Raw genomic sequence first — 18717 nt, 5'->3', positions numbered from 1 at the left:
AACAAATCCAGCTGTAAAATATGTATGTGCCTGAAGGCTTTTGTATGCTTTCATCTATAATATCTATAATAGTAATTTGGTGGAATGCACTTTATGGTAAAATCCAATTATGACTGAATTGTATATGGATCTAAATCCTCAATTATTTTCAGCTTCAATAAATATCTAAAACAATAAAAGAAATAATGTTATTGCTTGCAAAATTCATCAATATTGATAAATATCAGAGAAAAATGAACATTGATAAAAATTGTTTGCCCTACCTTTCTTCAAACATAATTTCCTTAAATAATCACTTTGAAGTGTGGTAAAGTTTATAAAGTTCACAAAATACAGCAAACGAAATCCAAATGAATCCAAAATATGACGATAAACAGTGAAATGATGATATTACAAACATAACCTCTGTAACCTGTGCTGTATGCCATGCCAACCAGAACCAGAAGTCAAGTGGTTTGGATTGCCTAAATACATATACACGCGCAGCAAATTTGAAAATGAATGCAAATTGAATAGTAAATGGCCTCTCTTAAAATATAGGACATTGGTACTATGTTCATAGAATGTCTTGTGGTAACATTCCACGAATAACTTAATCAGATATTCACCGAATGTTCCTTGAATGTCCAGTACATTCAAACATTAATAGAACTTTGATAGTACATTCCTGGAATGTTTTGTGTTGTTAGGGTCTTAGTATCTCATTTTAAACACTTATTGACTTACACCGATTGGCTTCTGAGGCATCTAATTATTAGTGATTTAAATTGGTCTGATCACATAGTGTTGGTTTATAAACGTGCAAATTCGAAACTGTTTCTGATCCATAAATGCTTTACACGATGTATCTTTAACCTCTGTTAGTAAACTGTACACAATATACGTCAGACCTATTCTTGAGTTTGCCGAGCCAGTGTGGAATCCAGATCTCAGTCGCGATAAAAGCCTACTTGAAAATGTTCAGCGGAAAGCCACAAGACTGGCTTTTGGCCGTGTAAGACCTAATTATGAAGATAGACCCTCCATGGCTGAATGCCATGTTTACTCTAAATCAAGACGAAAGATTAAGAGGCCATCGTTGCAAATTAAAGATGGAACAGACAACAGCAAGATCCAAAGTGAACTTCTTGTCTAACAGAATATTTAATATCTGGAATAACTTGGACCAAGATACCATATCGGCACCTAGTGTAAACATATTCAAAAGTAGACTTGATTGTTCTTTATTTGATTTATAATAGGACACCATTATTTTTAGGACCGCATTATCATCTACTGTTTCCATAATTTTGTTATCCATCTTGATCGTAACTTTAGAATTTGTTATTAATTTTATAATGAAATGTTTCTTTGTTTTTTGAGCATAATAGGAGCTTGCTCCTCTGCCCTTACTTATTTTTTAATAATAATAATAATATTCATTAAATTTTAAATGAATAGAACACACTATACAAACAAGAATTATCCCATCTCTAACTTTCAGCGTCAAACTATCTTGGCAGCTTGCGCTTGAAAGTCTAGGTCATTTATTTATTCTCTACAAATAGGAAACGGAAATTTTCAAATAATTTAGTTCGCAAAAACTTTCTCTTTTACAAGCAATATGAAGCTTGTTTAAAAAGCTTTTTCATTGTTTTATTTGATTTGTGTCACAAAATGGCCGAAGCACTAAAAGGTAAAATAATTTGCTTATTTAAATATTGAGTTAGATAGTATTTTTCAAAGCTAGTACTATGATGGCTTTCACTAGAAACCCATTAATGCAAATTGACAATGATTAGGTAGAAAGCATTTTGAGGTATATTCAATTTCAGTATCTAATATATCTTAGAAGCCATATTAGGCTTGTTTAAAAAGCTTTTTCATCGGTTTATTTGTGTCACAAAATGGCTTTAATGTTTATTAAAGGTAAAATAATTTGCTTATTTAGATATTGAGATAGATATTATTTCTCAGATGTTTCTATGCTGATTTTAGTGGGAGTGCGGTATATGAAAGTAAAAATCAACTGTTACAACCGATTTCGGTAAATCCCTCATCGATTTTTAAGAAAATTGGTGAGTGGTTAGAGCAGTGTCTCCCAACGTGGGGCCCATACCCCACGGGGGGCAACTTGATTGTTAAGTGGGGCAATTTGAATATGAACTCCACACAACTTTAACCCTTTCACCCCGAGTCATTTAAATCAAATTTAAAGTCTCATTTACTGCTTATACTTCAAATAATAATCGTGTTCCTGACGCTAGCTATTAACTTTTTTACTCTTCGCTAAAACTGGAAAAAATCATCATATTGGAGAGAATTTAATAAACCCGTCAATATCCTCATTTCTTAAAACGGTTCTTGAAAAAGATGACAAAGATGTATAAAAACTATGCCACTCAGTAACAATACTGTTAACAGAAGAATATACGAAATGGTGTAAGATATTGAAAAACAACTTGTTGAAAAACTGAAAACAAGAAATTCCTCAGTACAAAAGGATGAATCAACTTTGAGAGACACTGATATTGATAACTTATATCTTGTGCTACAGATGGTGTTCCTAATATGATAGGCAAGAAAAATGCCTGCTTAAAATTGATGAAAAATGCGAATCCAGAAATGATTCTTGTGCTTTGTGTTATTCCTAAGGAAAACTTAGTACCTAAAAATATTTCACCTGTTCTAAATGAAGTATTACATTCTGTAATAAAGTGTGTTAATGTTATTAAATCGAATAGCTACTGTGACCGTCTCTTCAAGATATTTTGTGAAGAACAAAATTAGGACCTTCTTCTTAACGTGACCTATCAAGTCCTCTTAACGTTGCGATTAACATGGCGAAACTGTCTTTGACTCGAGCTATTCCAAATAGTTGCTCTGCTTTCTTTATACCTGTCCACTCCCTGATATTCTTCAACCAAGAGGCCTGTTTTCTACCAATTCCTTTGCGTCCTTCGATTTTGCCCATCATAATAAGTTGAAAAGTAGACATTTACTACGTGTCCAAAATAGGCCATCTTTGTACATTTGATATTATCAAGCAGTTCGCGAGGAGCATTTGCTCTCTTAAGGACTGCTACATTTGTCAGCAGAGCCATCCATGGTACAGGGTTATTCACTATATTTTGACCTCCCTGTAAACTGCTTTATTTATAGAATTAGAAAAAAATGTAAAATACAATAGCCTTACACCTAAAGGTAGAAAGGCTTAGGACTAAGTAAGTAAGTAAGTAAAATACAAAAGTTATTCGATTTTTAAATTATGATTTTTTGACATATATATCGTACCAGTGACGTCATCCATTTGGGCGTGATGACGTAATCGACTATTTTTTAATGGGAATAGGGGTTGAGTGCTAGCTTATTTGAAAGATTATTCAATTCCCTATTCAGTAATATAAACATTAACATGATTAATTATACAGGGTGTCCGAAAAAAAATTTTTGAGTTAAATTAATTGACACAAAAAGAAAAATGTATGTAATTTATTTAATTTAAAATACATTTTGCTGCTGTTAAAAAACAGATATGAAGGTTTATGGCACAAATGAACATTGATTTTTGCTTAAATTCAATGTTCAAACTGCCAAGAGGCAGATGGGTGGCAACTTATTTATGTTTATTTCTGTTTTCTGACAGCAGTAGAATGTAGTTTGAATTAAATAAATTATATACATTCTTCTTTTTGTGACAATTAATTTAATTTAAAAAAATTTTTTTGGACACCCTATATCATTAATCATGTTAATGTTTATATTACTGAATAGGGAATTGAATAACCTTTCAAATGAGCTAGCACTCGATCCTTATTCACTTTAAAAAAAAATAGTGGATTACGTCATCACGCCCAAATGGATGACGTTACTAGTAAGATATATATGTCAAAAAATCATAATTTAAAAATCGAATATTAACTTCTGTTTTTTACATTTTTTTCTAATTCTGTAAATAAAGCAGTTTACAGGGGGGTCAAAATATGGTGAATAACCCTGTACATATGTGCACAGCTACACTTCAAAGGCCTCCAAACGATTAATGGTGGATATTTTTAATGTCCATGCTTCGACACCGTATAGAGGGACTGACCAAATGTAACATTTCAACATACGCTTTCGAAGTTGAAGTTGCAAGTCATCATTACAAAGGAATGACCTTATTTTAAAAATGTTGTGCAGGCTATCTCGATTCTACATTTGAAGGGTACAGGGGAAAACAAGCTAAGTCAAATTTTATGATTTTAACATAAAGAAATAAAAAGTTCAAAAGGCTAAGACACCAAAGTTTTTGGAGTCAAAATTTGTAATTTACCATTATGTTTTTAAACTACATATCTGAGATCCAAGGTCCAAGAGATAGCCGACTTAACCCATTTTTGCTCGGCACTATACGGACTTATCACGTTATTCCCCTGTACATGATATTTTTCTTATTAAATATTTCCTAACGTATCGTATTTGTGTCCTGAGAGGTATGTTTACAACAAAATCTAACGTATTATGTTCTATAGGATAACGTCAATATCTTAAATTCGCCAAATCGTGACTTAACCCGTTTTTCCCCTGTTTCCTTTATTTTATCACTTTATCTAGATCTAGTTGTTCACTAATGGGTATGTTAAAAATTAAGACCACGTGAGACTTTTACCTTACTTCATACTGATGTTAGATGGCAATCTAAAGGGAACTGTTTGAAAAGATTTATGGAGCTGTGATTTTTTAAGTAACAAACCTGAAATGAAGTTAGTATCTGTTAACAATCGATGGTAAAGCATTTGTGAGTTATTTAGCCGAAAATTGTTTAATAACTAAATATATATTAAATAATCAACTTCAAGAAACAAATAAAACTCTTGTCGATGCAAAACAAAGATATTTTGTTTCATTGAGCTATGTCGAAACATATTAACAACAAAATCTTGAACAGTTTCATTGGCTCTAAAAATGTGAAATATATTATGATACCGCTGTACTTGTTATTGTAAATCATCTGAATATTCTATCGGCTGATTTAAAAGAAAGATTTTCTTATGTAAATAAATTGATTTTCCAACGTGTATGAAGCTGCCAATGTTAGTGGATTTGTCTGATATATATTAAATATATAAAGAAGAACTCGCAGAACTGCAAAATCATGGTCAGTTAAAATTTTATTTAAACATTTTGTCAAAGTATTTAGAAGTACCTTTTAAATGAGCTACGGAGGAAGTTGATGGCATCAAAATTTATGCTCTAAAATTCTTTCTAAAAAAAAATTTTTAAAATAACTCTATTTATTTTTACGATATCAGGTTGATCAAAAAAAAATTGAAAGTTCCCGTTCAATTGAAAAGACCAGTTGCCGCAGTAAAATTTAGGCTTTAAACGTTTCTCTCTTAAGAAAGAAAAGGGTAAATAAGTTAAAAAAAAACGAAAGATGTTACTTAAAAAAACTCAGATTTTGTTTTGTAATATTTTTACGTATATCGAGTATTTTTGAAGTTATTATCAAAAGAAAATTAAAATAACAAAAATTTGAAAAATTCAGACTTTATTAATTAAAATCTTTTTTCAAAAATATGCACACCAAACAGGTTGATGAGCGCAATCATAACCGGCAAAATAACGCAATAGATGGAAAACATATTAAGTTGTGAGATTAAACTAGTAGAGGTGGGGAATTTACCGATAAAAACCTATAAATTTACATTATATTTATTGTTTCCCATCTTTAGACGTATCAGAGGAGTATGTCAACTAAAACTGTCACTGTCACAGTGACAGTTGCCAAACTCGTCTGATACGTCTAAAGGTGGGAAACAATAAATAGAATATAAATTTGTAGGTTTTTATTGCTAAATTTCACACCTCTACTAGTTTCATTTCTTTTTATCTCACAACTTAATATGCTTTTCATCTTTTGCGTTATTTTTTTTAAACACTTTCTTCCATTGTTTTCTGTCCAAAGCTTTTTCTTTTCAGTTCACAATATCACAATATTACTTTTTTGTAAGTCTTCATATACGCTGTCTTTCCATCTCCTTCTTGGTCTATTCTTCTTTTTTGTATTGGTTTACGTGATAGTACCATTTTTGGCATTCTTTCCTTTCCCATTCTTTCAATGTGTCCTAAATATCGGATTCTGTGTGCTTTGATTACCGTCGTTATTTTTGGTCCGTTGTATAGTTCTTCAAGTTCCTTATTATTTCTTCTTCTCCATTGACCATCTCTTTTTACACCTCCATATATTACTCTTTGAATTTTCCTCTCCCATCTTTTGAAAAGGTCTATTTCTGATTTTTTAAGCACCCATGTTTCACATGCATATATGTAGCTGTAGGTCTGATAACTGTTTTGTAGATTCTTAGTTTTGTTTTTATTGAGACATATTTGGATTTCAATAATGATTGCAATGCCCCATACTTTTTGTTTCCTTTTGCTATTCTTGCTTTTATCTCCCCTTCCCCATGTCCCTTTTCATCTACTTTTACACCCAGGTAAGTAAATTCTGAAACTCTTTTAAATGCGCATGAATTTTCTCCTTTATCTCCAATGTGAAATTGTCTTCCTTTTCTTTATCTCTTTCTCCAATTATCATGAATTTTGTCTGTTCCTCATTTATGAGGAGACCAAACCTTTTTGCTTCTTTTATTATATAGCTCATTAATTTGTTTAGCTCTTTCTTACTTGTCGTTAATAGTGTTAGATCATCTGCGAATTCTATACATTGATGGCCATTTTTAAAAATCGTTTCCTGTGTGTTTATTTTACTTTTTTTATTATTCCTTCCAGTATTACATTAAAAAGAGTCGTTGATAGTGGGTCTCCTTGTCTTAATCATTCCTATATTTCAAAATTATTTGATTTATGCCCCTTTCATGCCATTTTATTTGTTGTAATATCCATAGTCATTTTTACCATCCTGAGGATTTTACTTGGTAGGCCCATCTCTTTGATTAGTTCGTACATCTGTTGCCGCTTTACCGTATCGTAGGCCTGCTAAAAGTTGATGAACAGGACATAATATTAGATTATTACTTCTATTGATTTATTCAGTATAACTTGGTTTATTTGTTAAAAGAGGCTTTCGTGTGGCCAGCATGCCACACATGAACACTTTAAGAACATAATTATAATGAGCCTGGTAAGGCACATTTTGTTGTTTTCACCCATTTTGCATTAAAAAAACCTTAAATTATCTATGTCTGTCTGTCCGTCTATAAACACAACTTCTTCGTCATTAGAACAGATAGAATGACAAATGAGGTGTCGAATGAGAGCCCATAAACCAAAGATGGTATAAAAGGTAAGAAATTTGACCCTGGACTTCCGGTTCGAGAGTTGCAACCGGAAGTACTATATGGTATTAAGTTCTGGCTTTGGAGTCATTTTAAGTTAAATTGTTATGATCGGAAGTTTGTTTAAAATAACTCAAAATTAGTAAAATTGCTTATAGATCGACGAAGAGTTAAAATATCGACTTCAGGTTTTACTTCCGGTTACGTTGCGTTGGGTGCAAACCTAGGACTTACTAAATCCACCTGCTTGTTATATTGTGAACAAGTAAAGTTTCAAATGTTTCACTTACAGAATCTGTTACTGGTCCATATGATTGGTGAGCCTATAGAAGAAACATGCTCAAAAAAAGCAGAACAGTTTCGTTTAGATAATAATATACAGGGTGATTGGTAAAAAATGGGCCATAGCTTAACCTTAGATTCCTGACTTTAAAATAGGTCGATTTAAGCTAACTTACCTTAGTACAAAAGTTGATAATAACCTAAATATAGGGTGTCAGTGTTTAAAATTTGTTTTATTTATTTTTGAGGCATGGAACAACAACACAAAATTTAGTAAGTTGTGCTGGTACTGTACACCCTACTAAATTATGTTACAACAAACTTTTCTGGCTACTACCAGAGGCGTACGACGGGGGAACGTGAATGGTCGACCCTTCCCAAATTCTACGCCACTGGCGAAATTGCTATTGTAGTGCAATTTTTTGAATCTCCAATACTTTCTATGTAAATAACATACTGTTCATTCGTAACGATAAAGTCATTAGTTTTCGAGATATTTGAAGCTAAAAACGAAGGAGCATAATACTCTAATCAAAATAAGTGTGCCTTTTCATTTTTAACTTCAAATATCTCGAAAACTAATGACTTTATAGTTACGAATGAAGAGTATATTATTTGCATAGAAAGTATTGCAAAATCTAAAAATTATGCTAAAATAGCAGTTTCATCAGTGGCGTAGAATTTGGGAAGCGTCAACCATTCACTTTCCCCTGTCGTACGCCTCTGGTAGTAGCCAGAAACGATTATTTAACATAATTTAGTAGGGTGTACAGTGCCTACACTTTTTGCCAAGTATGACATGGATATGTCATATTATTTTAAAGTATTCGTTTTTTTAAATAATTTATTCTTTATTTAAAACTTTAAGAATTATATGTGCCCGGTACTATAAAACTATTTGGCATATCCTTATGATACTTGGCACAAAGTGTAGGTACTGTACGCTCTACTAAATTATGTTAAACAAACGTTTCTCGCTACTACCAGAGGCGTACGACTGGGGAACGTGAATGGTTGACCCTTCCCAAATTCTACGCAACTGGCGGAATTGCTATTTTAGTGCAATTTTTTGAATCTCCAATACTTTCTATGTAAATAACATAGTGTTGATTCGTAAAGATAAAGTCATTAGTTTTCGAGATATTTGAAGCTAAAAACGAAGGAGCATAATACACTAATCAAAATAAGTGTGCCTTTTCATTTTTAACTTCAACTATCTCGAAAACTAATGACTTTGTCGTTAAGAATGAAGAGTATATTATTTGCATAAAAAGTATTGCAGAATCTAAAAATTATGCTAAAATAGCAGTTTCATTAGTGGCGTAGAATTTGGAAAGGGTCAACCATTCACTTTCCCCTGTCGTACGCCTCTGGTAGTAGCCAGAAACGATTATTTAAGATAAATTAGTAGGTGTACAGTACCTACATTTTCTGCCAAGCATGACATGGATAGGTATGTCATATTATTTTAAAGTATTCGTTTTTTTTTAAATATTTTATTCTTTATTTAAAACTTTAAGAACTATGTGTGCCCGGTACTATAAAACTATTTGACATATCCTTATAACCTGGCAGAAAGTGTAGGTACTGTACACCCTACTAAATTATGTTAAATATTCGTTTCTAGTTAATACCAGAGGGGTACGACAGGGGAAAGGTGATGGTTGACCCTTCCCAAATTCTACACCACTGATAAAACTGCTATTTTAGCATAATAACAGTTTCTATGAAAATAATATACTCTTCATTCGTAACGATAAAGTCATTAGTTTTCGAGATATTTGAAGTTATAAATGAAAAGGCACACTTATTTTGATTAATAATGTATTATGCTCCTTCGTTTTTAGCTTCAAATATCTCGAAAACTAATGGCTTGATCGTTACGAATGAGGAGTATGTTATTTACATAGAAAGTATTGGACAATAAAAAAATATACACTATTATTATATATATAAATTGCACTAAAATAGGAATTCCGCCAGTGGCGTAGAATTTGGGAAGGGTCAACCATTCACGTTCCCCCGTCGTACGCCTCTGGTAGTAGCCAGAAACGTTTGTTTAACATAATTTAGTAGGGTGTACAGTACCAGCACTTACCAAATTTCGTGTCATTGTCCCATGCCTGTCAGGAAATATTCAAAAATAAATAAAATAAAAGTTTAATTTTGACACCCTGTATTTCGGTTATTATCAACTTTTGTACCAAGGTAAGTTAGCTTAAATCGACCTTTTTTAACCTTAGGAACCTAAGTTTAAGCTATGGCCTATTCTTTACCAAACACCCTGTATAAATAGTTTTAAAGTGTAGTAAGTAGTAGTCTTCTTTTTGATGTGCCTATCGGCTATCCGTTACGAATGTTGGCAATCACCATATCAATACCTATCTTATCCGCAGCAGCGAGGAAAAACTACACAAATGTTATGTTGAACCAGGTTCTGAGGTTCTTCAACCAGGATATTCTTCTTCTTCCTGGATCCCGCTATCCAAAAATTTTCCTTGTAGGATGGCTTGTTGGAGGGCATATCTGGAGTCATTTCGCATAATGTGTCCGAAGTACTGTAACTTTCGAGTTTTGATGGTGGTCAGTACCTCTCGCTTCTTCTTCATTCTTCTGAGGGCCGCCTCATTTGTGACTCTGTCAGTCCACGGGATTTTAAGTATTCTCCGATAGAGATACATCTCAAATGCTTCCAATTTTCTGCACATATCTTCGTTAAAAGTCCACGATAGGGATGGGAAAAACCTACCGGTTATAACCGAAAACCGGTTTTCTTACTCTGCAACAATCGGTTTTTCCGGTTGTTTTTTTGTCCCGGTTATAACTGGTTACTAACACTAATGACTGATTTCTATTTTCCATCCCGGTTGGATACGATCCCAATGCTGTTTATATGTCGATTGATTATCTTGGTATCGATACATTCTTTCGATAGTATCTATATTTATATCGATTTGAATCGAGTATCACAAACTAAAGTGCAATGTAAATGTAGAATTTTAACCTAATGGCTATTGGCTATTGATTAAAAAAACCGAAAACCGGTTTTGGAATAACCGGTTTTTTTGAACGGTTATAACCGCCTGGTTAAACCGTAAGTAAAAAAACCGGTATAACCGAAAACCGGTGTTTTGTCAAAAACCGCCATCCCTAGTCCACGATTGAACAAATAGAAGAGGGAAGACATCGCATCGCAGCATTCTAACTTTTATACCAAGAGAGAGGTTGTGGCTCTTGAAGAAAGCCTCCATCCGGTTGAAGGTGGATCTAGCTTTTCCGATACGCGCTCTTATCTCTTGGTTCTTGGTCCATTCTTCAATTATTATGGTGCCGAAGTATTTGTAGTGCTTCACTCTTTCTACAGGAGTTTGGTTGACGTAGAGGTGAACTTCTGTTATCTATAAGTAGTTACCCAATCTTCGGCAAGGTTGTTCAGGTTTACCAGATTTTACCCATGTGATTAAGCCACACTTCTTGGAGGTGCGGATAAGAATTGAGTACTAGTTGCTAGAGATGTTATCAGGAAGCAACACCTTAGATTGCGCATCACTGCTCATTTGACCTCCTTACTATTACCACTGCTATTTATTTACCGATTCCATAATATGGAAATTTTTTTAAAAACAATCTTGCCTAACTTGTTTAAAGGAGAAACGATTAAAAAGCTTTTGTAGTTTTGGTAGTTTAAACAGCAATAAATGTATTCATTAATATTTTACAAAATGTATTTATATTTTTTAATTAAACTAATAAAGCAGAAAATTAAAAGTTTTAAACAAAATTTTCCTCTGTCAAAATATTTTTTGTTTTCGGTTAATTCATTAAAATTCTTCATGTAATGAATATTTGCATAATTAACTGACCTTTTACGTATCAAATATTGTAGGAATATTTGATACTGAAAGCAATTTATTAGGATAATTAATGGAGACCTCTTTACGTAGCAATTCTTGCTTTGAAGTACGGTAAACTATGCCCGTGAATCCTTTTAAATACTAACATTGTTAGTAAGAAATGTTTCCTGTCTATAGTTTAATTGACCTAGAAAATAAATTCACTTTATTGATAAATAGTCCAGGAACCGAAAGTTTTCACCTCGCAATTTTTACAGAATAGATCGATTGGCTTGAAAATTTGAGAATAGGTAGTGGATAGTCCAAGAATTAAAATCTATATGATGCCGAAATGCGCTTTTACCATGAAGGTGGTTGCCATCCCATCTCAGGGTGGACATTTTGTATTATATTTTGACCACAAAATTTGGTAAAACGGATAATTATAAGCAAAAAATGTTCTATACATTTTTTTGATAAAATTAAGAGTATTCGATTTATTCGCTATCGAAAGTGTTAGATTTATATCGAAAAAATCAAAGTTTTTAACCAGTTTTCTGCTAACTCAAAAATTGTTCGTTTTATCAAAACAACCCTGTTAACAAAAATGTACATTTTGAAGAAATAAAAAATTTTTTATCTTCTTTGGGACTAATAGTAACCAAGCTATACTTTATTATAGGTTAGCTATTCTTCCTCAAATGCTAAATTTTGTAATTTCCAAGTCAAAAACCCGAAAACTATTTACAAAGATCTACCTTTAAAAATAAAAAACGCTCTATCTCAAAAATTGAGTGACTTATGATGAAAAGAAAGTCAGTCCCTATTTTTTTCAGCGAGAAGGAGAGCGACAACAACCCCATAATTACTACCCTAATTAAAATTAGTCATTGGTCTTTTTAGGTATTAATAATAATAACTTTTGCAGTCTTCTTTATTTAGGTATTAATAATAGATTGTAGAAGTTCCACCGGCTTAGAATGATTAGTATTTCAAAAATGGAGTTGTAAGAAAATAACGAATTTTTGTGGTTAGGTAAAAAATACCTTTTTCTTCAGAATACAAAGATTAGCATCAGAGATACGAAAAAAATATTTATATATAAAATTGTAGCTTTTTTAATTACCAAGAAGTTGGTTTGCGAAAATTTTTTGTAAGGCAAAAATTTGGTGAGATATTGATAATTAAATTCTAACATGCAAAAACTACCTTTACCAACCCTTTCAAAGTCACTAATTTTTGAGCCTAAGGGCTTTAAATGCAAAACGCTTTACAAAAATGCTTTACAAAATGCATGTTGCCAAACTCTTTAACGTCAAAAATGAAAAGGTTATGGTTAAAAAACCAATATTTTTAAAAAATAGAGAAATCCAATTGGACCGAATTGGAAGCATAATAAGTAAGTTAGCGGTGTTTTTTGTACTGTGTACGTTAGAAATTTTATATACACATATGTCACATAGATTGATTCATACTCGATATGGAACCAAAGAACCCATACGAATATGTATATATACATGTTTGTGTATGCGTGTATCCGTAAATTTTAGGCTGGACGAACCTACGCTCGCAGCGTCAGTTTAAACTTGAAACATCTTTGATGTGTTTAGTTGTGTAAGTGGGTTAGTGCAGTCACTGAAGGTTTTCACCTCCGATTTCGTTGAACCTCCATCGATTTTCATGAAAATTGGTGAGTAATTAGAGGATACTTCAAGGAACAAAGGTGACATGATGCCAACTTACGCTTTTACCCTGGGGTTGGATGCCACCCCTTCTCGGGGGTGAAAATTATTTTATTAAAAATAATACCATAAGTCTATAGAGGGACAAATTATAAGCAAAATTTGTTATATAAAGTTTTAAATCGGTTTTTCACGTATAAATCAAAAACTATAAGCTTTTACAAAAAAGTTATAATAACTGAAATCGAAGATAATAAAAATTTAATACATTCCTCACATAAAGAACTAAACTAATGTTAGTTCAAAGTGAGTTATTGGCAATTGAATGTGTATTTTTTTCGACGAGTACTCAAATCTAAGTATTCAAGCTTAAATAACGGGAAAACGATGCAATGTGTAAAATATTCCTGCTAAATTGTTAAAAGCAAGTTATAATGAAAATAAAAGAAGCGTTTCAAATTTTTTAGGAAAAAGTGAAAAATAAAACATACGCCATTTCCACAAAAATTTAAATTTATAGTAATCCTTAAAAGAACTTCATTATATTAGGATAAGTAATGTTTTAGATCATTTTGATCGGTTTAGAATGCATATTTTTGAAAAAAAGATATAATTTAAAAAAAAAATCATAATTTTTAAAATTATTGTAATTCTCATATTCTTTTGATAATAACTCCAAAAATACTCAATATAAATAAAAAATTGTATATAACCAAATTCTAGTTTTTTCCATGTCAAATATTTTACCTGCTTTATTATTTCTATAGGATAAAAAATAACCGAGATAGAAACGTTTAAATCTTAAATTTTACTGTGGGAACCGTGCAACCGGGGTCATTTATCCTTTTATTTTTTAAAAAAATAAGGGGTTTAGAAGATTAGGTTTAACGTACTTAAATAGCACTTAGAATTATCTTTCAAACAGTTTTTAGGTAAACTTGATATCGTAAACACGAACGGAGTTATTAAAAAAAATAACGTTTTTTGGAAAGATTTTTAAAAGATAAATTTTGAAAAAAATTTTGAGCATAAATTTTAACGCTATCAATATGTTCGGGTGCTCATTTGATAGATATTTTTAGGTACTTTGACAAATGTTTAATAAGTTTCAAAGTAGCAAAGTTATTTCAGCTTGAATACTTAGAGTTTTTTACTCGCCGAAAAAAATATACATTCAATCATCTTTAACTCAGTTTTAGTTAACATTAAAAGGTTTTTCTAGTAAGGGATTTATTTTGATTTTTTATTAGCTTCAATTTTAGTAATAATAATTTTTTTTTAAAAACTGATTGAGTTATTGATGAAAAATTGGTTAAAAACATGAAATTTTCCCAAAAAAATTAAAATCTTTGATCTTTAATAACTCAAAAAGTTTTGATTCATTTTAATAACTTTATATAACAAATTTTGCTTGAAATTTGTCCCTCTATCGAATTATGGGGTTATTTTTAATAGAATAATTTTCACCCCCGAGAAGGGGGTGGAATCCACCCCCAAGGTAACAGCGCAAGTTGGCACCATGTCACCTCTGTTCCTTGAGATATTCCCTAACCACTCACCAATTTTCATGCAAATCGATGGAGGTTCAACGAAATCGGAGGTAATAGCTCATATCCACCTTCAGTGACTCCACTAGGTATATTTTTCATATTGGAGGTGTTCGCCAGTATTTTTCAAATATCTTTGTATATGGCTTGTTTACATATCATTAGAGAGCGGAATATATGCAACACAACATTTCCAAAATATGCGCATTTATATGCATTACTTTTACTACAAATACGCAGGTATTTTTTCTAAATTTGTCTAAATATGCAAATGCATATTAAAAATACTCAAAAATAAAACAATATATTAAGTCGTCAGGTCTTCAGAAAAGTTTCCTTCAAAAATACGTACAACTTTCCTCAAACAATCGAAGCCTTCATTTTTTTCTAAGACATTTTTTAATTTATTTCTAATTGTAATCCCTGTATTTCCGGGAATTTTTTGACAATGAGCAGAAAAAGTGATAACAAGATTAACCGAATCACTTAATTGTAAATTCCTTTGTTCTAGTGACTTTATTAGATCTGGTAAAAAACTAAAATTAACTTTTATGAACATAAGTTCTTTAGCAATTTGTACGTTACTTAAAGAACAAAGTACGTTACTTAAGCTGAAGAACAAAAGCGGAATTGTCTACAATTTGATGGATTTTTGTATTTTGATGCTTCTCTCTATGTCCGTCTTTATAGAAGTAAAAGCGAATTTGTCGAATAAAAACACTCTTTCCAGAAAATTTCTTTTGTGGGACATGATGCTTTTGTTTGTCAGTTCCTCATTTAAAAAATGAAATGTGAAAATGAATGTAACTTACGATTTTGGAACAGGCCTTGCAAAATACTTTGTCTCCACTTAGCTTTAACTCGGGAAAACACTTTATCCAAGCACTTTTTTGAATGGTAGACATATTTAAATTTAATATATACCAATCACTTCAAAAACACTAAATACGATACAACGTTTACTTTAAACAAATGTTGGCCGGAAACTGACAAAATAATTATTAGACCCTTAAAAGCAGGTAGGTACCTACGACTTGCTACTCTAATAAAATAATATTTTTCTGGGAACACCCATAATTGTTAAATTCAGGAAGTAATGGGTAAGTCCAGATGAGCGATAGATAGATAAATAAAGAGCTCGTTCATATCGAAATTATAAAATTCCAACTAAGAGAGGAAAATTTTAAACTTTTATATAATTTATTTTTAAAATATGCAAAATAAATCGTGTTTAGCTTAAATATGCAATGTTGTGTTTGTTGTCTGAAAATATGCAATATATGCATCTATATGCACTTTGCATATATTCCGCTCTCTACAAATCATTAAATATAAGTATGTACTTAGATATATTTAATGTATTTCATATATAGTTAGAGCATTAGAAAATAATTATTTAATGCATCTGAACAAATTTCACTCTTTTTAAGCTTTTTCACCCTTAAAAAATAAAAAGCGCCTCTCGGCCTAAAGTATAAATTTTGAAGTAGAGGGTAAGGTGAAATTCCAAATTTTCATGCAAATCGGTCCATTCTGTAAAAATTGCGAGGATTTGTCCTATGTTAAGCTTTATTTCTTAGATTAAAATTTTTTTCAGGAATCGTAGTAGTCTGTTTATTTTCGTGCCTTGGTGATTTTCACTTAAATTAAATCATTAAATCCATGTACAATAGAGCCAGAATTACTTGTTCTAACAAAAATTCATTTTTTAAAGAAAAACATTTGGTAACATCTGTTTTATTAAAAAAATGATTATCCTTTGTAGTTTATAAATAAGGAATTTTGGAAGAATGGACCAAAAATGGAGGAAAATAAAAATACCATACATAAAAGGATTATCCGAAAAACTTAAAATTATAAGAAATTGATTCAACACTTTAATAACATTCAAAAAAACAAACACATAAGATATATTTTATCTAAAACTAAACATAACAATGAACACGAAGGAACAAAGGATTGAATTTATAAATTACCTTGTGAATGCTATCATTTTTATTTAGGTGAAACACCAAGACCATTAAGCGTCAGAATAGGTGAAAAACAATCTTATATTAAAAATAGAGAATTTGCTAGATCCCAAATATATAAACACACATGGGGCAATGAACATATCTATACATCAGTATCAGACTGCACCAACTCAAAATTTTTCAATATTGAGATAAGTATGAGGAAATGGTTAAAATATGTTTATTTATCAGTTTCAAATTACAACATCTCAAAATTCCAACACCATCGTAAAAATTTTGACTTGTCAACATGCAGAATCGAATATTTTGTTTAGAACGTCGTAGTTTCATACCGCATCACTTTGAGTTAGTGCATAATGAAACTTGATCGGTAGAACTATTGTAAGCTACTAACTCAAAATTGTATCTGAAAGCTGCTTGCACTGACCGTTGCTAAATTAATTGTTCGGAAAAATTTAGTGATACAGAAAGAGAAGAACTGCTAAATAACTACTGGGGTCTTGGTGATGTAAATAGGCAGTGAGATTTTATAGTTAACAATGTAATGCCAGTTAAGCCAAAATATCAATATAGTCGGTTCGATAAACTGAGACACAACTGGCTAGTGATTTAAGTAGTTATTTTTTTGTTTTTGGCCAATTTTGCCAAAATTGTAAGACTTACTAACTATTTGGTAATTATTATTAACTATTTAGTAATTATTTTTTTTTGCCAAAATAACCAAATTGGCAAAATTACTTACTAAAGTTACTAGCCAGTTGTGTCTGAGTTTAGCGAACCGACTATATAAGAAAGCAGGGAGTCTTAGAAGCGAAAATAGAGCTTATTACTTTGAGATAAGAAATGAAAAAATTAGAGTATGTAAAGTTTTCTTTATGAACACTTTGAACATTTCGAATAGGATAATAATGAAAAAGCATGCACAGCAATTAAAAAAAACAGAGCTACGGTTTGCACAGAATGACAATCGCGGAGGAAAAAAATGCTTGGCGACCAATGGTGCTAGATGATGAAAAAGAATTCGTGCGGTCCCAGATCAAATCTTTTCCAGTAATTGACTCTCATTATTGCGGAGCAAGAAAAAACAAATCTCTAAACTTAGCCACCATGTACAGACTGTACCAAGAAAAATGTAGAGGAGAACTGAAAATTCCCGTAAAACTCCATTATTACACTAAGATTTTCAACAGGGAATTTAATATTGCCTTTTTTCAGCCAAAAAAGACCAGTGTTGTAAAAAGTATTACAACAACTTAAGTATGATGCACATACAAAAGCAAAAATCGGATTCGGTTAAAAAACGAGTTGGATATCAGGGGATCAAAAGAAGATGACAGTACTGTAGTTTGTTGCTTTCATCTCCAAGTTGTATTATCACTACCAAATGGAGATCGGAGTGATTTTCTTTTTACATGAGACCCTATCATGTTACAACTTTACTATATTTGATATTTCTCACAAACATGGCTATAGTTTTTTGTGGCACGAACGCATCGCAAGCAGAGATTTTAATGAAATAAGTGTGTGTCTTTGACAGTATCTATTGAACCATGGACCTCAATATGAGCATATATTTTACTTCGATAATTGCCTGGGCGAAAACAAAAACAAGTTCATTGCTTGCTGGTTTTTATATTGCTGTCAAAACTTAACAATAAAAAGCATAGCCCACAAATGCTTAGTAGTTGGATATACTCAAAATGAGGGTGATGCGATGCACGCCCTCACATAAAAAGAAAAAAAGATACCTAAAAGGAAACCCGCTCTATATTTTATAGCAAACGTTACCAATAATAATTAGCCTGGCTAAAAAAACTTCCGATAAAAATAACGGAAAAGAAATGAAAGGCAGAATTTACAAAACAGTCATCAGACCAATAATGACATACGCGGCAGAAACACGACCCGACAGAGAGGGCAAAAAGATTGCTCGAAACAACGGAGATGAAAACCCTTCAAAAAATCGATAGTAAGACTCTATGCGACAAGCTAGAAGTACAGATATACGACGGAGATGTAAGGTGGATAACATTCAATAACTAGGTAAGGAACCGAGGAATAGAATGGAATAACCACATAAGCCGGATGACAACAAATATTATATTAGCCAGGACAGCGAGAGACGGTTCTCCAATAGAAAG

General features: G+C 31.8%; 1 protein-coding gene across 2 annotated transcripts in view; it reads left to right on the top strand.

Annotated features, from left to right (window-relative positions):
* Positions 1 to 18717, top strand: part of LOC114329020 (dual specificity protein phosphatase 23-like) — a 206115-nt gene that overhangs the window by 126156 nt on the left and 61242 nt on the right. The window contains exon 1 of one of the 2 annotated variants that reach the window (XM_028278034.2): positions 1527 to 1675. The exons of the other annotated variant lie outside the window; for it this stretch is intronic. Within the exon in view, the coding sequence (XP_028133835.2) occupies positions 1657 to 1675 (19 nt within the window). The 5' untranslated portion in view covers positions 1527 to 1656. Of the gene's footprint in view, positions 1 to 1526; positions 1676 to 18717 lie in introns of those variants that run through there. 2 annotated transcript variants of the gene reach the window in all.

This window comes from Diabrotica virgifera, chromosome 4, assembly GCF_917563875.1.
Source record: "Diabrotica virgifera virgifera chromosome 4, PGI_DIABVI_V3a".
Taxonomy (NCBI): Eukaryota; Metazoa; Arthropoda; class Insecta; order Coleoptera; family Chrysomelidae; genus Diabrotica; species Diabrotica virgifera.
This window is presented reverse-complemented; position numbering and strand designations above follow the sequence as displayed.